The 24,144-nt window shown below is 43.2% G+C and overlaps 1 protein-coding gene across 1 annotated transcript in view; it reads left to right on the top strand.

Moving 5' to 3' along the window:
• The first annotated feature begins 14,772 nt into the window (after nt 1-14,772).
• slc23a2 (solute carrier family 23 member 2) overlaps nt 14,773-24,144 on the top strand; it is a 31,817-nt gene continuing 22,445 nt past the window's right edge. The window contains exons 1-4 of the mRNA XM_031570879.2: nt 14,773-14,943; nt 17,085-17,183; nt 22,397-22,513; nt 22,925-23,082. Coding sequence (XP_031426739.1) covers nt 17,145-17,183; nt 22,397-22,513; nt 22,925-23,082 — 314 coding nt within the window. The 5' untranslated portion in view covers nt 14,773-14,943; nt 17,085-17,144. The remainder of the gene's footprint in view (nt 14,944-17,084; nt 17,184-22,396; nt 22,514-22,924; nt 23,083-24,144) is intronic.

The following is a 24,144-nucleotide window of genomic DNA, read 5'->3' as shown; positions in this document are numbered from 1 at the left end:
TCCAATATCGCAGGACTGAATCCTATGTCTATCATTCCTAAAGATAAAGAAAACATCTATTCTCGAGTACACTGTGTTGGGCGCAGAAAAGTATGTGTAGGTTTTCTCCGTTGGGTGTAGGTCTCTCCACACGTCCAGTAAGCCAATCTCCTCCAGACCCCTTCTCAGTATTTTAGTTTGAGGTGATATCATCCTTTTTTTTATACTTTATTTGTAATGAAACAAAGATACAATGAGACATACATACATACATACATACATGAACAAAAAGTTGGTCACCTATACATTTATACTGATGGTACAATGATGGAAATAAATGTCAATTCACACAATAACAGATCAGTGATGATTCTGTGAGGTCACAAACATAATCCATTTTTCCCAATACTGCAAAAATGTATCAGACCGTAGATTCAGCGAGAAAGTCATTCTCTCTATATTTTGAACATCAGTTACAGTATCTATCCAGTCAGTCTCTGTTGGAGGTTCGGCCTGTAGCCATTTTCTTGTAACAGCTTTCTTGCTGGCTGCTAGTAATATCTTTAACAAATATTTGTCTTGCACCAAAAGGTGAGCTGCGATATTGCCCAAATAAACTGTAGGAAAGGAACAGTCAAGTCCATCTCCAAAAACAGTCTGTATTGTTTGTATTACCACCTGCCAGTATGGCTGAATGGCTGGGCAGCTCCAAAATATATGGAAATGATCTGCCAGCTGTTCTCCACATTTTCTCCAACATTGACCCATTCCTGCCTCTCCTGTTTGTGCACATTTTAGTTTGGGGGTTATGAAGTATCTAAACAGATTCCGCCAACAGAACTCCCTCCAAAGGCCCGAGCTGGTGGAAGTGGACTGCACAGAGCACATATTTGACCAGTCCTCCTCTGAAATGACAAGTCCAGATTCTTTCTCCCATTTTAATCTAACCTTATCTGTTGAGTGTTTTCTACTGGATTGAATACTTGAGTATAATCTTGAAACAAGTTTCCTGTTGTCCATATTTTTATATATGTCAATAAATATGTCAATTAAACTGGCATCACCTGTCTCCTTGGATTTAATCTCCTTATTAAAGTAGGTCCTGGTTTGTAAATACCTAAAGAAATCGAGTTTTTCTAAACCATACTTCTCTGAAATTTTCTGAAAACTATCCAGTTCTCCCTTTGATAAAATTGAACAGTAAGAAGTGATGCCAATTCTATGCCAGTATTTAAACCTCCCATCAATCCTCGCCGGCCTAAAGTCCGGGTCAAAAGCGACCCATCTCAACAGTCTAGATCGTCTTTCAAGTAGTGGTGATTTACATTCCTTAAACCAGATTCTAAGAGGAACTTTAGTCCATTGATTTAAACTTTTAATATGCTGCCCATACAAGGTTTTGCTACCCAATATGGATTGCAGCGGTATATCTAGCTGTGAGGTTTCCAAATCTTTCCATTTTGCTATATACACTGGATTACAGCAACATGCTAGTGGTCTTAATTGTGCCGCCTTGTAGTAGTCTGTTAAACATGGTAAAGATCTACCCCCTTTTTCTTTAGAAAGTTGCAGTGTTTTGAATTGAATTCTTGGTCTTTTACCCCCCCATATGAATCTTGATATCCACTTATCCCATTCATTAAATTGTTGCAGTGGTACTATAACTGGTAGGGATTGAAAAAAATACAAAAGTCGGGGGAGATCGGAGTACATTCATTTTTATCGTTTCTATTCTGTTATGCATATCTAAAGGCAATTGAAAAGTAAATTGAAAATGAGTAAAAACATCAAGGCAGATATGGACAGGTGGTCCACCTGTCCATATCTGCCTTGATGTTTTTACTTATGGGGCCATAATTGCTATCATATTTTCGAAATGTCTTTTGGTATTTTGATTCCCAGATACTTAATGTCTGATGAGGTCCATTTGAAATTAAATCTATTTAGCATGTCTTTCTGAGGGGAGTAGTTATAACTTAGAGTTTGTGTTTTTTGCACGTTTAATTTATACCCAGAGTAGGCTCCAAAATCTTTTAGCGAGGACATCAGTCTAGGAATGCTGACCTCTGGTGTCGTAATAAAGAGCAAGACATCATCTGCATATAGACAAATCTTCTGCTCTAAACCTCTAACCATGACTCCTTTTATCACTTCATCATCCCTGATTAACTGTGCCAGGGGCTCTATAAATAAAGCAAAGAGGGCGGGGCTGAGGGGGCATCCTTGGCGACAGCCTCTCTCCAAGTTGACAACCTGAGAGAGGTGTCCATTAATCTTTATTCTGGCGTTTGGTGAGGAGTATAGAGTTCTTATGCAGTTAATAAAATCATCCTTAAAGCCAAATCTTCTCAACGCCAAGTACAGATATTTCCAGCGAACCGAATCGAACGCCTTTTCCGCATCTAAACTAATCACTGTGGCTCCAATATTCCCCTTATTCACATGATCGATAACGTCACGTATTAGGCACCCGCCTAATATTATCTTGTGTCTGTCTTTCACGCACAAAGCCAGTTTGGTCTGGATCCACTAGTTCTACTATTATATGCTCTAACATTTTTACTAATATTGACGCATACAATTTGTAGTCTATATTGAGTACAGAAATGGGCCTATATGAGCTACATTCTTTTCTGTCCTTCCCCTCTTTAGGAATAACCGAAATGATTGCCTCCCTCCATGTACTTGGTGGTTCACCTTTTTTAAGTGTATAGTTGAAGCAGTCAAAAAGCATAGGCACTATTTCATCCTTAAAGGCCTTGTTCCACTCCCCCGGGAAGCCGTCCGTCCCCGGAGCTTTGTTGGCTTTTAATCTAGAAATTGCTTTCCCTATTTCTTCCATTGTAATCTCTGCCATCAGGGCTTTATTCTGTTCTTCACCTATAGAGGGTAGATCTAATGACTCCAGAAATTAATTTATTTGCTGAGGGCTAGTTGTATTTGGTTCCTTATATAAGTCTCTATAGTAATTTTCAAAAATATGTTCAATATCCTCTAATTTATGGCATAATGTTTTTGTTCCAGGGTCCCTAATTTCATATATGGAGCTGTCTGCTTGTTGTTTCCTTAACCTCCATCCCAGAAGCTTCAGGGCCCTTGGTCCATTCTCATAATATCTCTGCTTTGCAAATTTGGCTTTTTTCTCTAATTCTTCCTCACATAGTTTGTTTATTTCTTTTCTGACATTTCTTATTTGGTTTAGAATACAAGGTTCCTTACTTTCGATGTGTTCCCTCTCTAAAACTTTAAGATTTTCTTCTAAATCAGACAGCTTTTTATATCTTTCCTTCTTTCTGTGTGAGGTCAATGCTATACATTTTCCTCTGATCACTGCTTTTGCAGCATCCCACAGAACACTTGGCGATACTTCTCCATTATTGTTATTGTCCATATAATCTTTAAATTCCTTCTGCACATGTTCCTTGCATGTCCTGTCATTCAAGATGCTTGTATTAAGTCGCCAGAGCATATTTTTCTTTTTATTATCCAGGTGCAAAGTTAAATAAACAGCTGAGTGGTCAGATATGTCTCTGACTCCTATCCTACAATCTTTAAGTCTGTGTCTGTCTGAGTTGTAAGTAAAAAAGTAGTCAATTCTTGAGTATACACCTTTACTTGCTGAATAGAATGTGAATTGTTTTTCTTTTGGGTGGAAATCCCTCCGATCAGTCCTAGCTCCATCAACATTTTTTTTGTTATCCTGGCATTAGGAGTTATCCTCTTAAATGTATTGGAGGAGTCATGTTTAGGTTGTAACTGAATGTTCCAATCTCCTCCACATATTAAAACACCAGAGGCCTCAGAAGCTATCAAATCAAAAATGTCCCTGATACAAGAATTGTCCTGCCCTGGTGGATTATACACATTGACTAATGTTACTTCTTTCTGGTCAAGATATCCTTTAACAAGGACATATCGACCCTCACTGTCACAAAATGTAGAGACCAGTTGGAAATTCACTCTGTTAGAAATTAGTATCGCTACTCCTCTCCTTTTCCCTTTCTTATAAGATGAATGAAAAGTATTTTTAAAACCTAGTTTTTTTAACTTTTCATGTTCCATGTCGTTAAGATGGATCTCCTGCCAAAACATTACATGCAAATTTTCCTTTTTCATCTTTGCAATGACCTTACCCCTTTTAATTGGATTGTGTAAACCGTTTACATTTAGGGTAATCACCCTATATTCCTGACATTGCATTTAAACCCACAGTTAAAACAAGAGTTATGAACCTTTGGTGACCAACCTTGAACTATACGTGAACCATAACATGAACTCAACAAGTGAATACGAGACAAAACAAACAAACATATCAAAGAACTCAGGTAGAGCTCCATTTTGAAGTAGAAAACCACTTCTTTTTTGGGGGGGAGTAGTCTAGTTAGTCCCCAGGGCCCCCCTACAGTGCCACCTATAATACCCCTACTTAGTGAGTGTATTTTGTGCACTTTGGGCCTCATTTACTAACATTGCGACCGCAGCTTAATCTGCGCTTTTGCCAAACCGCATATAGTACCATATATACCGGTATTTTTCCGTGGTATTTAGAACCTCGTCGTAATCAGCGCCTAACACCGCCCATTAGTGTTATTTAGCGCTCCGCTAAAATAGGGAAGAAAGAGCCTGCGTGTTCCTGCCACCATGGATGATGAATTAGAATTAGAGCTTTTGGTTCACGAGGTTACAGCAAACTAACCCGGGTAAATATAGAAACTCATAAATATTTCTCCGTTTAGCCCTTCCGTCCACACTAAAAGTTGTGATCACTTTGAATTCAAGACTGTCTTTTATTGGTAAACTGATTTGGGGAAAATAATCTTTTCAGCGAACATTGAGTTTCTGGGTTGCTATGGTTACCCCCAGGGTGCCTGTGCAGTTTCATATTAACGAGTTTATGTTCACAAGTTCATATTCACACATATTAGTTAATCACACACAGGCAACTGCAAACTGTTAAGATGGTTCCCTAAGCTAGAGATACCTAGGATACTTAATAGCCAGGTTAACTGCTCCATAGCATCCAGTTAAATAGTCTTGTAGGAATACACAACACCCCCTACTTTAAAATGGCGTATTCCAGCACTGAAAACCATGCTTTTCAAAAACGCTGCTCTAGGCGGATACATTTGAAAACTGGAGTTGTAGCCTGGACAGGGGAAACTGAAGTTTTCAGACGTTTGGTTGCCATGGTAGCTTGCGCTCGAGAGGCTATAACGTCAAAATAAACATGGAAGGTGAAATGAATATGCTGCTCTGTCTACAATTTACTTACCGGTAGTTTAGTTAGTGTACTTCCAGTACAAGTACTTTTCCTGAATAGATACGCGTTACTCCTACGCAGAAGGTGTGCACTGTACTCTGTGTGCTTGAACTATAAGTGAAAATACGGTTTAAACCATGCAATGAGCGGTGATTCTGGGTAACAGCTAGCTGGTGGGACAGTTTGTATATGCCTATATTAAATTATATATATATAAAAAAAATAACATTTCTGATGTTCGTATTTTTCAAATTTCTCGCAGGCAAATAGTTTTCATTTAGCAGCTGATATGTCATGCTAAAACACCTCTTGTTTCGTTACTAATACACAATTAGGCGCACTTTACGCATCTCCTCCCATCTCTTTGCGACGAACACCCACTTTGCCTTATACCCTCCCAGCAGCGGTAATATGCGCTTTTACTCAGGTGCGCCTCCTTTGGAAATACGGCTATTTTACGCCTGAAATGGGCGCAATCCTGTTAGTAAATTAGGCCCTTTGTGTCTTACTAGAACCCTCACCCAGATTCGGTCAGCTATATTCACTCTATAAGCTAAGGGCAAGCCAATGTAATTAAAAGGAAAATAATAAAATTATCTTATATTCAGTCTATGAAAAGAAAAGAAAAAAATATATATATATAATAATATTAATAATTCCTCTTAGTAGGGTGGACGAAGTTGAGATCGAAACAACAGATAGTTTTAACGCTAACATAACAAGGTTATACAGTTTCATCCCTTAAAGCAAATGACGTTAATAAATGTCCTTGACTGGGCAGTAATCTTGCTTACCCGATTCCTTGCCGTTTAATATGAGTAATCATGTGTCAGTCTGTTACCTCCAGATCCCCCTGACTCTCTATCTTTGCCGGTGAAAACCTCGCAGCTTCTCCTTAATCCACTCTTGGCGGGTCTGTCGGCTGGGTGCAGCTCCCGCTCGCCGCCAGGTCCTCCCCATCCTCTCCGGTAGCGCATCAGCCGACTTCACCAACTCGACAGAGATTCCCCTGGTCTTTAAGTCCCGTGCCGCTTCTGCTGCGCTCCCATAGGTTATCGGCCCAGCGTCGAAGAAGACTCGTAGCTTGGCTGGCGGTGGTGTTTGGAATCGTATTCCTTTTTCCTGAAGAATTCTCCTTATTTGAGCATACTCCTTCCTCTTTGCCAAGGTTTCAGCGGGGTAGTCGTGGTCGAAGTAGATCCTCCTGTCACTGTGGTAGATCTCCTTCTTCTTCCATGCAGAGTGTAACACCAGTTCTTTAGTTTTAAACTCCTGGAAGTATGCAATCACTGACCTGGGCTGCGCATCATTGGGTGGCCGGGGGCCGAGCGCTCTATGGCATCGCTGTATGCCAAGTTCAGCTTCGGCGAGGGGCTCCAGCTCTTTTTTTAATGAAATGATCAATAAACTACTGAATATTGTTTCCCTCAGTCCCCTCTGGGATTCCATAAATGCGAAGATTATTTCGCCTCGAGCGTGCTTCCATGTCTGTAAGCTTCATCTGTAAGCGTTCCTGAGTTTGTAGTTTTGTACTCAGCATCTCCTTGAAGTCAGCGTTCCACTCTTCTAAGTCGGCTATGCGCGTCTCTGCTTCATCCACCCTGTCAGTTGTAGCTTTGAGGTCGGTTACCACTTCGCCCAGCTTCTGTTTAATTTCCTCTCGTATGACAGTTAGCTCCTTTTTCAAATCTTCTCTGATTCTGTTTTGAAAGTTGCCCAATTCGGACTTCATCTCCCTGGCCATATTTCTTATGTCTTCACGTATGGCGGCGATGTTACCTTCCATGTCCACCGTAGTGGTATTTTGACTGCGACCACCAGGACATTCTCGACGTTCGTCCATTATGGCCCCTTTAGTCGCTGTTTTATCAGTTTTGTCCACTTTCCCTTGCGGCTTTCCCTTCAATTTTTTTTTCCCCCTTCAATCATTATTGAGCACAAATTTTAAGTCAAACGTATTTAAATTGGGGAATAAACTCCGACCGACCGGGAGGTTTTGTTTATGCGACCGTTCGCTTCAGTCTCATCGCTCAACTCCCCGGTGATATCATCCTTTTATTGTTTGATGTATCCAATCTATTTATTACCGTGTTAAAATCTCCTGCACAGATTAATGTACCTTGTGATTCTGAAGCGATAAGCTCCAGAACTTTCTTGAAAAGTTTTGGGTCACTCTGTGGAGGAAGATAAACTGAAAGAAGGGTAGTCATTTAGTCTTCTATTTTACCTTGTACTAGAATATATCTGCCTTCGCTGTCCCTTATTTCTTTGACTAATTCAAAATGTATGGAATTATGTAATAATATCGCAACACCTCTTTTGTGGCCTTTTTTAAACGAACTATAAAATATGTTCCTGTACCCAAACTTCCTTAGTTTTTCATGCTCACTTTGAGATAAATGAGTTTCCTGTAAAAAAATGATTTGATTTTTCCCCTTCTTTATCTTAGCCATTACTTTACTCCTCTTAACTGTGTTATTTAAACCATTCACATTCCAAGAGGCTGCTCTAAAGCTGCTATAGCCCATCATCACAATTAAGATCGAATATGCCGACAAAACAAACACAATAACAACAGATATAACCAAAAGGCACCTCTAGAACAAGTGCAACATTAACTTCCAACCTCAGGGTGTTACTATACCCTATCAACCTCTCATATTGTTCATTCAAGTAGTCATGGAGTAATAGCCCTACATCCTGTAGGGGCTCCCTCTTCGCTAGAAGCAAAGTTCCTTTTCCCTTGAGCAACAAAGTCATATAGGTTCTCTTCCTGATAAGAAAAAAACGGTTTCTTTGTATTGTCGAAATAAATATTGTCGATTGATCGAAATAAAAATGAAAAATAATGATAATAATAATAAATTTTTTTAACCTACCACAGGATGGTTGTGAGAGTCAAACAATCACGTTAGGTTAGTGCTTATCCTACTGCCGTTGGAATTCACTGAGCCTCCCCCGGACTCGTTCGGCAAGATCTCCTTCAGTATTCCAATGCACGCCCCGTGTGAGTTTCTGTTCCCAGTCCATAACATTCGTCTGTGGCAGGTCCACTGGATAGCCCCTCTTGATCATGTCCTCCGCTGCTTTAGTTGCGTTGTTGTAGACACAGGCTCCGTTATCCCAGTAAATCTTCATTTTAGCAGGATATGGTGTCTGGAAGCGAATTTGTTTCTCTTTGAGGATTTTCCTGATGTCTTTGTATTCTTTCAGTCTGCTGTTTACCTCGGCAGGGAAGTCGTGTGCGAACATAACCATTTTACCGTCATAAGTAATTTTCTTTGTCCAGGCAGTTTTGAGTATCTTGTCCTTGATGTCAAATCTCTGGAAATTAACCAGAATGGATCTTGAGACGGCCTTGTCTTTGGGCTTAGGATTAGGTACCGAGAACCGGTACCAATATGGAACCGGTTCCAATACAACCGGTACCTACCCGGACCGAAATGCAACGCAGATTTCGGTGCTTCATTTCGGTGCCTGAGCCAATTGAACACGGTCGCTAGGCAGATTCCGTGGGGCACATGTAAAACTGCCCCAGCTCCCAATGTAAACTTTGTCCTGTGTCGCTCACGCTCATTGGTGTTTTCATAGCAACAGTCTTATGACAGTGAAGAGCAGGCAGCATTTCACAGAGCAAGCACAAACAGAACTAGCCATCAACCTTTTAACAGAGAAAATACCGAAAGCTAAACGGTCAAAAGTGTGGCTGTATTTCGCACAAAAAGATTCAAACATCGCGACGTGCAGCAAATGCAACAAAATAATTGCGTGAAAAGAGGGGAGAGAAGGCAAGAGTCAACGGCAGATCAGCAACCGAAGACTGAAAAATAAACGAGATGACAGCTAAACTACCAACGGTAGTCTCTTAAAGGGGCAGTACACATTTTCTCGTACTCAGTGTGTTCAAGTAACAAAATTAACTATGAACAAGATAGAAAAGATAGGTATAAACAAATCATAAAATGGTGAAATTTCATGAAATAAATGCAAACAAAATAATACATTCAGGCAAATATGCTCATATTTTTGCAAAAGAAGTTTGATGCTGTTTTTTTTTTATTTATTTATATGTATTTAAGTATACTATAAACTGTTGTTTACAGTTAATATAATGTTCATAATTTGAAGTTAAAAAGTTTGAAGCTGTAGTTGGAAGCCAAGTGTTTTGTATGTATTTATATTTATAATATACTTTAAACAGTTAATATATTGTTCAATTTGAAGAAAAAAAATTGCCTTGGCAATAAAAAAAAAGCCTTTCTTTAATGTTGTCAATCATCGCTTTGTGCTTTAAAAAAAAAAGTATCGGTTCAGGCACCGGTATCGGTTTTTATAAAAGTATCGGTTCCGGCACCGTTTAGGCACCGGTATCGTTTTAAAAGTACCGGTTATGTACCGGTATCGGATAAAAACCAAACGATACCCATCCCTAGACATCACACCAAAGGAGAGTAAGATGGAAAGTAAGTTCATGAAAATAAATGGCGTTGGGCATGGACACAAGAGATGGGAAGGGAAGGACAGTAAGCCTTTTGGTAGCTGGTGTAAGAAGTTAAGAGAAGCAGGTGCTTGCTTCTGCACTTTGTGCTCGAGAAAGCTAATATATGCCACTAGCTCTCCAACACACAACGCCTTTACCGGGAGCAACATCCACAGCTGATGCACCGGCATCAATAACTGACCGTGTGTGTGACGTGTGTAAACTGTCAATATCCAATCAGCATGCCGCTATTTTAACACACACGGCATAACACCAGGGGTACGTTCGTGGTAGGATTGAAGCTAAGTTAATCAATTGGCCTTTTAGCCCGTTAAGATTAGTGAGCTGATTGAGAACAGCAAATATCGGTTCGTTAACGGCTGATCCGCATCCTAATCATGTGGTTAATTTCAACCAGGCTAAAGTTATCATGGCATTTGCGCGTGCACGTCCTACTTCAAAAGGCAGGAAAGGTCGATCACCAAAACCATGATTTTCTAACGGTATAATGGTTCTAAACTCAAAGAAAAGGGCTCTTTTTTTCTCCGCTGGCGAGTAGGAGATGAACATGAACGCTTATGAAGAATACAAGACCATAATCATGGCAAAATTCAACACCACCACCGCCGTGAGAGCAAGATGTGTTGGAATGTTTATAGGGTGATCTCTATGTATGAATACCTGACGGCAAGTGTCCACTGGCGCAGAGGTTTGAATCTGCATGGTTGCTAGTTCAAATCCTCTCTCCTCCTTCCTCGATGTAGTTTTACATTTCCTTGGAAGTCGCTTTGAATAAAAGCGTCTGTTAAATGACTAAATGTATTAATAACAAATGCAATAAATTGAAGCAGTGAAAATAAATTGTCTGTATTTCTCTCTTTTCTTATCATGAGTCCACCTTAATCATTTTCTACAATAATGATATGCTATGGTGTACTAATAACACTCATATAATTATGAGTGCTTTGTTCTCCGCATCACCGACATTACAAAAATGTACCACTCGCAAAAAAGCGCAAGACAGTCAATGTTCGACTGTGGTGTTTGCAATAAATGACTCGAGAAGGTCTTGTAAATGAATGATTCCTTGTCGGCTGAATCGGTAGCGCTCATACAAGAATAATGGATCTTGGCGATCGCAAAGAACTCTCTCCCTCCGCTAATCTAACTCTAATATCAGTTCTTGGTCAATGGGATCCCTCCTTTTTCCGGGGGTGTGGCAAGCTTATCCAGCTACACTTAAGTTAGCCTGCCCTGGAGCAGGTTAGTGCTAATCCATATGTACCTATGGTGATTTATCAAAAGTTGCTTCCACGAACCAAAAAGAGGGGCGTTTTTTATTTTAGCCTGAAAATTAGCTCGCTAAACCACTTAGCGAGCTACGACGAATACCCCCCAGAGTTTAAAAGAGGTATTTCGGAAAAGCTAAAAAAAACGGCATGTTTTCCTTAAATGTCGACGAAGCCACCAACAAGTAGGCTAAATGGACAAAGTCCTGTTTTGTATTTATTTCCCAACATTAAAGTTACCAGTTCTTGTAACATTTTAATGTTTTGTTTGTTATTTGTTTTATTGATATATTTTCTATTAACAAAGTAATTATGGAAATGTTGCAATATAAAACTACATTATTATCTACAGTTCACTGTTATCGCTGTCCTTTTTCATATATCCTCAATGAAATGGTTGCAAATCAAATCTTCTTCTTCCACTGACATACCCTTATAACATGTCACCTTGTGATTGTAGGTCATCTTGTAACCTTTCAAGGACAAAGCTTAGCAGCAAAACTTGATATCAAAAGAAATTGTGAATGCTACATGTGTTAGTACCATATTGTAGTGAGGTGGAGTATTATTGCTGACCTTTCTTGGGATTGCAGTTTCAAAAGTCCCACCATAATCTGCAATCATTAATTTCTAAATGTTTGTGTTTTTTTTTTTTTTTTTTTTTTTACCCTGCGAATGTGTCCATGCCACAGGGCACGACCCCCCCCCCCCCAAACACAAACACATACAAAAAAAAAGTTCAGGTTCAGGATTTTTTTTGCTTTAAACCCTGGGTCTGACCTGAACCAGCCAGTGAGCTCAACTCTCAGACCCAACTCAGCCCGCTGTCGCCATGGCATCGCAGCCCACATATACATATATGCACACACACACACACACACACACACACACACACACTGCAGTGTAGCATAGACATCGTTTTCTTAGTTTGCAGTGTGTGTGTGAGTGTGTGTGTGTGTGTGTGTGTGTGTGTGTGTGTGTGTGTGTGTGTGTGTGTGTGCGCTCGACAGATGGGTGTCCTTTGAGTCAACATGGGTAGTCGTTGCCGTGACAACCGCGGTTTCTTGGTTTGGGCCTGGTTGAAGTGAAAGTTGAAGGTCCGCTGTTGAACCTGTGGGGCAGTCAGTCATGGGGCGATGAGATTGTGTTTGCTGAGTGAAGGTTGGGCTTAAATATTCCGTTCCACAAAATAAGCTGATAAGACTGAATGTGTTTTTGCGTAGATGCCGTGTGAATGGATGATACACTAATAAATGAGACTAGCCTTACGTGCTGACTATCCTACTATTACATGTTGTGTCTCCCAACTCTCATGACTGATTCCGGCTTGTCTGTGAGAAAGCAAGGACCTTTACTGCAAAGACACACACACACACACTGTGAGAAGCTGAACATTTCCCTTCTCACTGTGTCGAACATTCCAGACTGTTTTACCGCGAATGCGACATTGACATTGACTCCATTCATTCTCACACACACACGCACGCAGCCACAATAACACAGCGTCTTCCTGGAGATCGCAGTATATGTGATCTATGAACATTGTTGGGAGTGTTGTGGGGTGTTTTGTGGGTTTGTGGTGCTTGTTTGTTACACGGTGTGAGACTGTAATGGTGTCGGGTGTTTACCGCGAATTAGGGTATTGTTTGGTCTGCCGCGATATACAGCACGCATACATATTATTTGCATACACCTGCTGTTGCTCAATTATACTGATATATATACTGGGTACCCACCATCTCATCCATTTACCATTTGCATTGCAATAACGTCCATAAACTGGTTAACATACATTTACTCACACTTCCTGGTTCTCATGCTTCCACATACTGGTCCCAACGCGAAAGCGCGCTCGCGCTGGGATAACACTTTTACATTGTGTCACTAGTGGAGGGAGCGGGGCATTATGTCACAGGGGTGTTTGTCGTGTTCACATTTCACTTAGATAATAACTATGCATTGTAGGGTGATTTGCTATTGGGTTAAATGGTGTTTGAGTGATTATATGAGATATGTTATTTGAATGTATAATTCATGAATGAATGGTTTTGTTAATAATATGCACAATGTGCTTTGCTTCCCCATATTCATGGGTTGGCCCTATTAGGCCAATTAGGGGCAATAGCTAGGCCTTCTTAAGAGGCTAGCTCAGTGCCATTCAGGGGTGGAGGTAGAAGGACAGCTTTCCTGTTGTGAGGAGTTGTTCTAGAAGGTAACACTGTTACGCTGCATTTTGCTATTGAAGTTTGTTTTTGTCTGAAGTATTTTGTTTGTGCTTATTCATACTTTTGCTAAATCCAGAACCTGGAAAGAAAATAAATATTGTTGAATTGGAAACGTAAACCATTGCTCCGGCAATTCTTTTAACCACCATCTCCAAGTCCACATCCCTAATCGTGGGCTGGCCGCGCCGGTCACTCACACACACACACTCACGCGCATAACCTCAGTCTACACACATGGATGTTTTTATGATTTGAACACCACACAAATTTTCATTTGTGTGTGCTGTGTCAGATTGATGTTATGAGACACTGTTAATGTGTGTGCTTGGTGAGGTTGGTGCATCTTCTCAATTAAAAAAATAAGTTTTATGAAGGATTGTAATGTTATTGTGTGTGTGTGTGTGTGTGTGTGTTTGTTACTCCAGTAACTACAATGTGTGTGTGTGTGTGTGTGTGTGTGTGTGTGTGTTTGTTTAAACTGTGTATCAGAAGATAAACTAGCAAAACATTTCCTGGTGTTCTTTGACCCAGATTGTCGTATAAACAAAATCTGAAAAATGTAACTTCTTGTCTGCTTGTGCCCACCTCTCTCTCCTCCCTTCCTCTCTCTCTCTCCACTTCTCTCTCTCGCCCTCTCTGTTCCCCTCTCTCTCTCTCTCTCTCTCTCTCTCTCTCTCTCACTCACGCTTGCTCGCTCGCTCTCTGTCTGTGTGTGTGAGGACGGGGCCTTGTTGTTATTGAATATGGAGACCTCTGGAAATTCACGCCCATTGTGTGTGTGCGTGTGTGTGTGTGTCCATGTGTGTGATTGGCATCTCTCCCATCTTATAAGATCACCACACAGCTGACACACATTTTACTTCTTTATTGGAGTCAGATTAAAAACAAATATACATCAGGACACAAATTTAGCAGCTGCATGAACTAGCTCAGACTCGATTCAAACCTGTGCCTCAGTCAGCAGTAATTAAACAGCAGCATAACGCATGTTATGGGTAAAAACACACACACACACACACACACACACACACACACACACACACACACACACACACACACACACCTTATGGGTACACGCAGCACCTTCTCACACACAGCACCTTCTCCTCCAAATGTGCCCACTTCCAATTATGGATGAAATGGAGCAGCACTTTGCCAGCTGTTTTGTTTTCATTTTTGAGAATCCAACTATCCTGAGACCCCTAGTGACTGACCATCGTATGCACATGACCCAAACTGCCAAATACGAAGACAGGAAATTGACACTTGAACCAGAGATGTACTGCCCGAGACAGTGATGTCTCACAAGCTTTGTTAAATAGCCTACTGCAAGGATGAACACATTCTTATTGCTCTCATCAATGATAACAATATTGGGTCTGATGGCATTTGGATCAGCAAACTTGTCCGCAGTGCACAAGAACAACCTCTGGCTTCACAAAACGACTGGTACAAATTGACACTGGGGGGGGGGGGGGGGAGGAGGAGAATAGATGCTAAGTTTTTAGATATAATGTCCACAATCCTGTTGTCTTGAGTCCTTTATAGAAATGACAGCCACTCAATTCAATTCTATTTGATTTCTATAGACACTATGGTCGTGTGTCCACGGTGAACACAGAGTAAAGGCAAGAGACTCAGGTGCCGGAGGGAGAGACCAAGTCTGGATTGGACTGAGCATTTGGATACTGGTACTGGTTTTGGAGACTGGTATGAGACAGGGGATGATCCGATGATGAGACACACACACACAGAGAGCACGAGAGACACACACACACACACACACACACACACACACACACACACACACACACACAGAGCGCGAGAGACACACAAACACACACGCGCACACACACACACACAGACACACACATACACACACAGAGAGCACAAGACACACATACAATGATGTTTGTGCTACACACGTGTCACATGTTTAGTGTAGTAGTGATTATATACTCTCACATGATTAGGGATATTTGCTTTTATATAGTTTGTCCTCAAATACCCACTTTAAATCCATTTATTTAATTGAGTTGCACAGATTCAAGTCTGTGTGGGTGTGCAGCTGTGTTTTGTTTATTAATGAAATAGGTAAAAGAGAGAGGCGGTTGTGGTAATGTAGTGGTGACGCAGACAGAAGGAGACAGTCCGGTCACAGCCAATGTGAGCTACTGTCTGCGATAAGACTGATGTGGCCAGCGGCGCGATCATCACAGATTACGATGGTCACTAGAGAGTGCTCACAATGACAAATCATTCCTAAATTCAACATTCCAGCTTTGAGATTCAAGATCTCATTAGCAGCCTTCAGAGCAGCAGCAGCAGGCTGTGCCACGCCCACTCAGCCTTGAATGACTCCTTCAGCGCGTTCTTAAAGTTAAACTCCTTCACCTCAAGGCTGATTTGATCTCGGTGATCTCCAGTTGTACACAGAAGTTGGAATTTTAAAGGTCGGAATTTACAGCCGAAACACCCCCTGAAGTCAGAATTCCTTCTCCAGCCATATAAACGATGTCTCTCTGATTGCTTTTTTTCCATTTACAAAACATCTACAAAACATCAACACATGTCCACATACACATACACACACACCACACACACACGCACACACACACGCACATCTCAACACTGCGCCCGGCTTTAACACAGCACGGAAGTACTTCACACACACACATGTCCACATACACACACACATCGCAACACTGCGCCCGGCTTTAACACAGCACGGAAGTACTTCACACACACACATGTCCACATACACACACACACACACACACACACACATCGCAACACTGCGCCCTGCTTTAACACAGCACGGAAGTACTACACACACACACGCATGTACACACACACACACATCGCAACACTGCGCCCTGCTTTAACACAGCACGGAAGTACTTCACACACACACATGTCCACATACACACACACACACACACACACACACATCGCAACACTGCGCCCTGCTTTAACACAGCACGGAAGTACTACACACACACACGCATGTACACACACACACACATCGCAACACTGCGCCCTGCTTTAACACAGCACTGAAGTACTACACACACACACGCATGTACACATACACACACACACACATCTCAAGACTGCGCCCAGCTTTAACACAGCACGGACCTACTCGTCAATGCTCTTGTCATCATGCTCTGACTACTTACAATGCAATCTTGGCAGGCATCTCCAACAAACTCATCCACCGGCTCAAACTCATCCAGAACTCTGCGGCACGGATTATTACACACGCTCTGAGCTCCACTGTTCATGTCACGCCCCTGCTGATTCAATTACACTGGCTCCCTGTACTACAACAAATTAACTTTTACAATCTTATTAATGACATTCATAAGCTCTTCATAATACTTTCCCCTGCTTAACCCATGGACCTCCTTCAGACCCGCACTCCCTCTCATTCCTCATCATCATCATCAGCAGGTCTGCTGGCACTACCAGTCATTAATCTCTCCACAGAGGTGGATGAGCCTTCGGCACCCAAACTCTTGAACTCACTTCCCCTTCACACCTGTGCACTGGACTCCATTACCCAACTCATCTTTTTAAGCTAGCATACTCTCTAACATCAGCTACATTTGATCTTATTGTGTTTTTTATATTGCATGTTTTTATTGATCTTATATGATGTATGGTGACTTTGACTGTCATAAAAGTCGCCATTAAATAACATTTATTATTGTTATGATGATCATGATGGTAGTGATGTTGATATGTGTGTTGTGATTGACAGGTGGTGATGATAGTTGTGGTGGTGGTGGTGGTGGTGATGATGATAGTTGTGATGCTGATGTTGATGTGTGTGTTGTGATTGACAGGTGGTGGTGAACGGGGTGAGCCAGACCAATGGGGAACAAGACACAGAGGACACTGAGCTCATGGCCATTTACACTAAAGAGAACCAGGCTACCGACAAGGTGAGAGGCTGTGTGTGTGTGTGTGTGTGTGTGTGTGTGTGTGTGTGTGTGTGTGTGTGTGTGTGTGTGTGTGTGTGTGTGTGTGTGTGTGTGTGTGTGTGTGTGTGTGCGCCCTGAGCTCATGCACATCTACAATTAAGGGAATCAGGGTACTTGACAAGATTAAATATCAGGAGTGCCCGCACTATACTGTAGACACTAAACTATGCTGTACATTATTGTGTGTGGGCGGGTATTTGACATAATGGAGTTATTGCATCATCTGCCATTATGTTTTGTGTGTGATCTTCCCACTCTGAATGGGGGTGAGAAGTTTGCACAGAAGCATTTGTGGAATTGCTTGCACAACTAGACATTCCTAAGTGCCTTAGAAGTGTGTGTGTGTGTGTGTGTGTGTGTGTGTGTGTGTGTGTGTGTGTGTGTGTGGATCGGTGTTTCAGTAGCAGCTAACTGCTGTGGTAATTGCCCCTGCGCTGGAAGCAAAGGTAGCAGCCAAGAGCAGAGCTACCAGGGTGCTTGGTAGGGGAATAAAAACAGGCCCAGTAAGGGAATAGGAAATTCCGCAATTACAACACACACACACACACACACACACACACACACACACACACACACACACACACACAGCCAGTAAGCCACTCCTTCCCTCCCCCAGCAGAGACAGGTAAGCATGAGGACTGCAATTACTGACGAAAGTTATCCGCCAACCTGGCTAAGCTGTTATGAGAGATCATTTGTGTCCTTTGGGAGCATGCCATGATATCTGAAGCCAACTTGTTTGTCCCTGATACTGAACGTCCACTAATGGAGCCGTAGATGATGTTGAGTCTGGAGACCTGATACAGAAGCCTGGTGAGGAGGTTCCTAAAGGAGCCCCATAAGCCTGTGAATGAACTGGGACACGCGGGTTCCCAGAGAAACCTGCCAAGCCTGTCTTCAGAACCGCCCAAAAGCCCAGTCTGTGTTTCCGGTACACCACGTAGCAGCGGCCCCTTATCCCGGTGTGAGCCCGATCCAGAAGAACCCTGATGGGCCCCACAGCACACGTAGGGACCGGTGCCTGACACAGCACACGTACAGTACACAGGCCTGACGGGCCCCAGTAGTGACCAGTACACAGGCCTGACGGGCGCCAGTAGTGACCGGTACACAGTGTCTCCCAGAGGAACCAGAACTGCTGTAAAGACCAGAGCTGTGTGCCCAGCGCACATGACGGCTGCTCTAGGTGAGGACCCCCCCCCCCCCCCCCCCCCCCCCAACGCTTCCCGGATTGGCTCCCATCTGGGTACTGGGTTGGGTATTGATCTGCGTTGGGTATTGATCTGGCTTCATGATTGATGAGCGGCAAAGACGTGTACAGACAGAATTGGTTAACTCTCTCTCTCTCTCTCTCATTAGCAAGGCAGGATCCCAGTGCACCTGACATCTGTCAGACACTGCCTGACCAATCATAAATCAGACACTGCCTGACCAATCATAAATCAGCCAGAAGTGCTAAGTCAGATTGGGCGTAGCTGCTGTCACACCATACTTGACTAAACCCATTTAGGAAATTTCACAGCGCCCTTTTTCCTATCGATCATCATTCTCAGAAAGCAGGTTCGCCCTCCAGCCCAGACCTGAGAAGCGGGTATAGCGTGGTCGATAGCCTTGGCTTGCATCCATGAAATCTTGCATATTGCGTATTGAGTCAGTGTTGTGCTGAAGCAATCGCCACCAGGTGTTTCGTATGCCGGAGAACATTAAATAAAAATCATTGAATTGCCTAAAGACATTACATTGCCCCCCCCCCCCCCGCAGTGTTTTGCAGAGCACACACAGGTTAAGAGAGATGTCCTGAATAAACTGGTGGGTGTGTGTGTGTGTGTGTGTGTGTGTGTGTCTTTAGTTGACTTCAGTGGGGTTGGATTTGGGGAGAGCTGGAGGAAAGCAGATTAAGGAGTTTAAAAGTTTAAAAAGCTGCCGACACCATTTGCAGTTTAATCACCATCACATTCCTCTCTTTCTCATCTCTTCATCTTTGCCTTTCTTTCTTTCTTTCTTTCTTTCTTTCTTTTCTTTTCTTTTGCTCCTTCATTCACACTTTTTGGATGGTTTTCAAATGGTGTTTTAAAAGTCAAAGTCTCTCTCTGTCTCTCTCTCACACACACACACACACACACACACACACCTGCGTATTCATGCTGTCTCTTCCTTTGTCTCTCAAACCACCAGACGAGACCTGACCTCACACAATTCCTCGCACACTCCCCTCTTCCCTCCTCTTTCACTTGTCGTTTCCCTGTTCCCTCGCTCTCTCTTTGTCTCACACATACACATACACTCTCCCTCTCTCTCTCTCTCTCTTTCTTTCTCTGTCCCCCCTCCCTCTCTCTCTCTCTTTCTCTGTCCCCCTCTCCCTCTCTCTCTCTGTCCCACTTCTGTGTCATTGTGACTCTGCACTTTTTGTTTCCAACACAAAGCACAAGGACTAAAAGAAAATGTTGGAGGAAGTTTGTGTCTCTTTGTGTGTGTCTGTGTGTGTGTGTGTGTGTGTGTGTGTGTGTGTGTGTCTGTGTGTGTGTGTGTGTGTGTGTGTGTGTGTGTGTGTGTAATGGGAGGGTGGAGACCGAGATGCAGCAGGTTTACAGGCCAATAGAAGCCACTGGGAAATTCCACCACCTTCTGTGAACTCACTCTCCCCCTGTATGTATGTATGTATGTATGTATGTATGTATGTATGTATGTATGTATATGTACGTATTCTTTTTTTTTTTTCCTCTCTCGTTTGCCATACCTTTTATTCCCCTCCCTGCATACTTTCTTCTGCTGACTCACTCTCTCTTCTCTCTGAAGCCTTTTTTTTTTATACTTTCTTTTCTCTCTGTCTCTCCTTCCCTCCCCCTCCCTCTGTGTTTCCGATCAGTCACATGAGCGGTTGAGTCTGTAATCCTCATTCAGGGCTTTCTCCCCCTGGAGCACAGAGGCGAGGCGAGGCGAGGCGAGCGGAGCGAGGGGGAACCGTGGGCACGTGATCGGACCCACTCAAGGCCCACTTAAGTGCACGTTTGGACCTGTTAGAAGTACTCAGATTAGCATGAAGCTAGTGCAGACGTGCACAGACCAGCAGGGTTCCCCAGTTAGAGATCTAGAGCAGCAGTCCAAACAGGCCTGGCAGTAAACACACACACACACACACACACACACACACACACACATACACTCACTCACTCACTCACTCACACACTCATTCACACACTCACACACTCACACACACACACTCACACTTACACACACGCTCGCTCACACTCACGCACACACCCACACTCACACACACTCGCTCTTTCACACACCCACACTCACACACACACACACTCGCTCTTACACACTCACTCACACACACACAAACACACACTCACACACACTTACACACACGCTCGCTCACACTCACGCACACACCCACACTCACACACACTCGCTCTTTCACACACCCACACTCACACACACACACACACACACTCGCACACACACTAATCCCACTACAGAAAATGATAGAATCACATGTCATGAGGGGGGGAGTCGGCGCCCAACCCTCATGTTTTGTTTCCTAGTTTGCATTGTGTTTGTTTGTCTGGTGCTGATTCACTGTCTCGCTAGCCTTTTCTTCCTGAGCAGTGGCCACCTTAGCACTAAAAACACATCACTGAGATGCACACACACACACACACACACACACACACACACACACACACACACACACACACACACACACACACACACACACACACACACCTCCTCCCACGTGCTCAAACACCAGGAATACAGCAGCCATTGACACAAACACTGTTAAAAGAGGACGTTTGAACTCAGTCCTCTAGTGTTGTAGTTTGTGTTGAACTCACTCCTCTTGTTACATTTACATTTAGTCATTTAGCAGACGCTTTTGTCCAAAGCGACGTACAAGGGAGAGAACAGTCAAGCTAAGAGCAATAGTGTGTCTTGTGTTGTCAGTAAGTGTGTGTTGGGCTCAGTCCTCTAGTGTTGTAGTGTGTGTTGAACTCAGTCCTCTAGTGTTGAAGTGTGTGTTGAACTCAGTCCTCTTGTGTTGTAGTGTGTGTTGAACTCAGTCCTCTAGTGTTGAAGTGTGTGTTGGGCTCACTCCTCTAGTGTTGTAGTGTGTGTTGAACTCAGTCCTCTTGTGTTGTAGTGTGTGTTGAACTCAGTCCTCTTGTGTTGTAGTGTGTGTTGAACTCAGTCCTCTTGTGTTGTAGTGTGTGTGTTGGGCTCACTCCTCTTGTGTTGTCAGCTAGTGTGTGTTGTGCTCTTGGACACAAGCTCTGTTTCTACTGCTGATAAAAACAGGAAGTGAATAAACTCTGCCTGACCGAACGGAGCTTCTTCTACAGTACTGTTTGTCATGGGTTCTACTAGTTTGTAACGGGTTCTTCTACAGTAACATCTGTAATGGGTTCTTGTAGAGTACTGTCTGTGATGGGTTCTACCAGTTTGTAACGGTTTCTACCAGTTTGTTCTTGTAAGGGATTCTTGTAAAGCACTGTAAGTAATGGGTGCAGGATGGCCATACATTTACTGTGATGTGTGTGTGTGTGTGTGTGTGTGTGTGTGTGTGTGTGTGTGTTGTGAGTTGCCCGCTCTGTTTGGCATCATATCGAGCCACCAGGGGGAGGGGCGGAAACGGTTGCCATGGTAACCTCTGTGGTACCCGGTGTTCAGCCTTGAGCACGGTTGACAGTCGCGGTCTGATGTGATGACGTTCAGTCTAGCAGAGCAAACACATGACTGGCGGCGGAGAGTCTGTCACTCTCTCTGCTGCCTCACACCATGGCCTTCACACACACACACACACACACACACACACACACACACACTAGCAGAGGGGCCCAACTGAGTAACCTATAAGACACCCAATCCGCTCTATTACGCTCTACTATGACTATTACAGTGTGATTTGTTAAAGGACACCTTGTTAGATAAACAAAACTTGAAGAATGCCATGAGGGAGAGCCAATGTGAATTAAGTTAAGAGATCCTGGAAACGGTTGTCATGGTATTAACATGGATGGAAATACAGAGATTGGTGTGAGGTGTCCGAGAGGTTCTTTTATGGTTTCCAGATTGTCTTTTAAGAGGTTTTTGTCTTACCGTGTGTGTGTGTGTGTGTGTGTGTGTGTGTGTGTGTGTGTGTGTGTGTGTGTGTGTCCCTTTCTTTGCAGTGCTCCATGTCAGACACGGTGGACAGTGCGGAGAGCCTTGATGCGCGGAGAATGGACATGATCTACACTATAGAGGACACGCCTCCCTGGTACTTGTGTATCTTCCTGGGTTTGCAGGTACGTACACTCAGACAGACACACACACATACACACACACACCCACAATATTTCATATATAAAGACATGCATGTCACACATGCACCCATAGGCACACACACACACACACACACACATACATACTGTAGTTTAAGAATAAGCACAAAATCTCATACAAACACACACACACAGATGGACACATAAGCAAGAAAGACAATTTTGTTTATATTACGTGTTATTGTCACGCGCACACCCACACTCACAAGCATAAACACACAGTCATCCATGCACTGAACTAAGTTCCTCTCTTGTGTGTTTGTGTGTTTCTGTGTGTGTGTGTGTGTGTGTGTGTGTTTTGTGTGTGTGTGTCTGTGTCTGTGTCTGTGTCTGTGTGTGTGTGTGTGTGTGTGTGTTTTGTGTGTGTGTGCGTAGCACTACCTGACCTGTTTCAGCGGCACTATTGCGGTGCCCTTCTTGCTGGCTGATGCCATGTGTGTGGGTTTCGACCAGTGGGCCACCAGCCAGCTCATTGGCACCATCTTCTTCTGTGTGGGCATCACCACCCTCCTGCAAACCACCTTCGGCTGCCGGTCAGTATGTGTGTGTGTGTGTGTGTGTGTGTGTGTGTGTGTGTGTGTGTGTGTGTGTGTGTGTGTGTGTGTGTGTGTGTGTGTGTGTGTGTGTGTGTGTGTGTGTGTGTGTGTGTGTGTTTGTGTGCTCCTTGCATTGTGTGCGTGTCAGTTTGTGCTTCTGCAATTTGTTGTTTGTTTGTTGTTGTGTAAAGCATGTGTGAGGGAGAGTTCAAAGTAGATTGTTTTTTTGAAAGTTTAAAGCTCTTCAGTTCCATAAATACATCAAGGGGTCACGTTCACCCCGGTCTCTACCATTTCCTGAGAAGAAACTCGGCAGAATTCTTCCTCTCTGTCTCTTTTTTTTCTTAGCCTCATCAGTTCTCTGCTTACTCTCTCTTACTGTTGCCCAAGATTTCTCAACTCAATTCAGTTCACTTCATGCTCTCCTGGCATGAGCGTTTAAAGGAAGTAGAGTTGCCGAAGCATAGAATACAGAAACATGAATATATAAAATACAGGAACATGTGGTATCATCTCTCTCTCTCTCCCTCTCTCCCCCTCTCTCCCTTTTTCTCTCTCCCTCTCTCCCCCTCTCTCCCTTTCTCTCTCTCCCTCTCTCCCTTTCTCTCTCTCCCTTTCTCTCTCGCTCTCTCTCCCCTTTCTCTCTCTCTCTCATCTTAATGCTCCTTATGTGAAGAGCCCTCCAGTGGTATTGTTGAGGAGGTCTGAGACTCTCTTTGTTGATTGAGTGTTTGTGTGTGTGAGTGTGTGTGTGTGACAGTGTGCCATTCTGGTCTGTTCCCCTAGAAAGTCAGACACACACACACACACTCACACACACTACCACACACTCTGGCACACTCACAGTTCTGTCTCAGTTGAGAGAGACTGAGGGCACACTCCAACAGCGTTCTGAAAACACACACACACACACACACACACACACACACACACATTCTTGTGCACACACTTACAAACTCACCTACTGCTTAGCAAAGCAAGAGAGTAGTTAGTGTTTGACCTGTTGAAGACTGACCGCTCTTGTTTTCGCTGAAGAACTGTGAAGGCAAATGTTGAGGG

This window comes from Clupea harengus, chromosome 7 (genome assembly GCF_900700415.2).
Source record: "Clupea harengus chromosome 7, Ch_v2.0.2, whole genome shotgun sequence".
Taxonomy (NCBI): domain Eukaryota; kingdom Metazoa; phylum Chordata; class Actinopteri; order Clupeiformes; family Clupeidae; genus Clupea; species Clupea harengus.
This window is presented reverse-complemented; position numbering and strand designations above follow the sequence as displayed.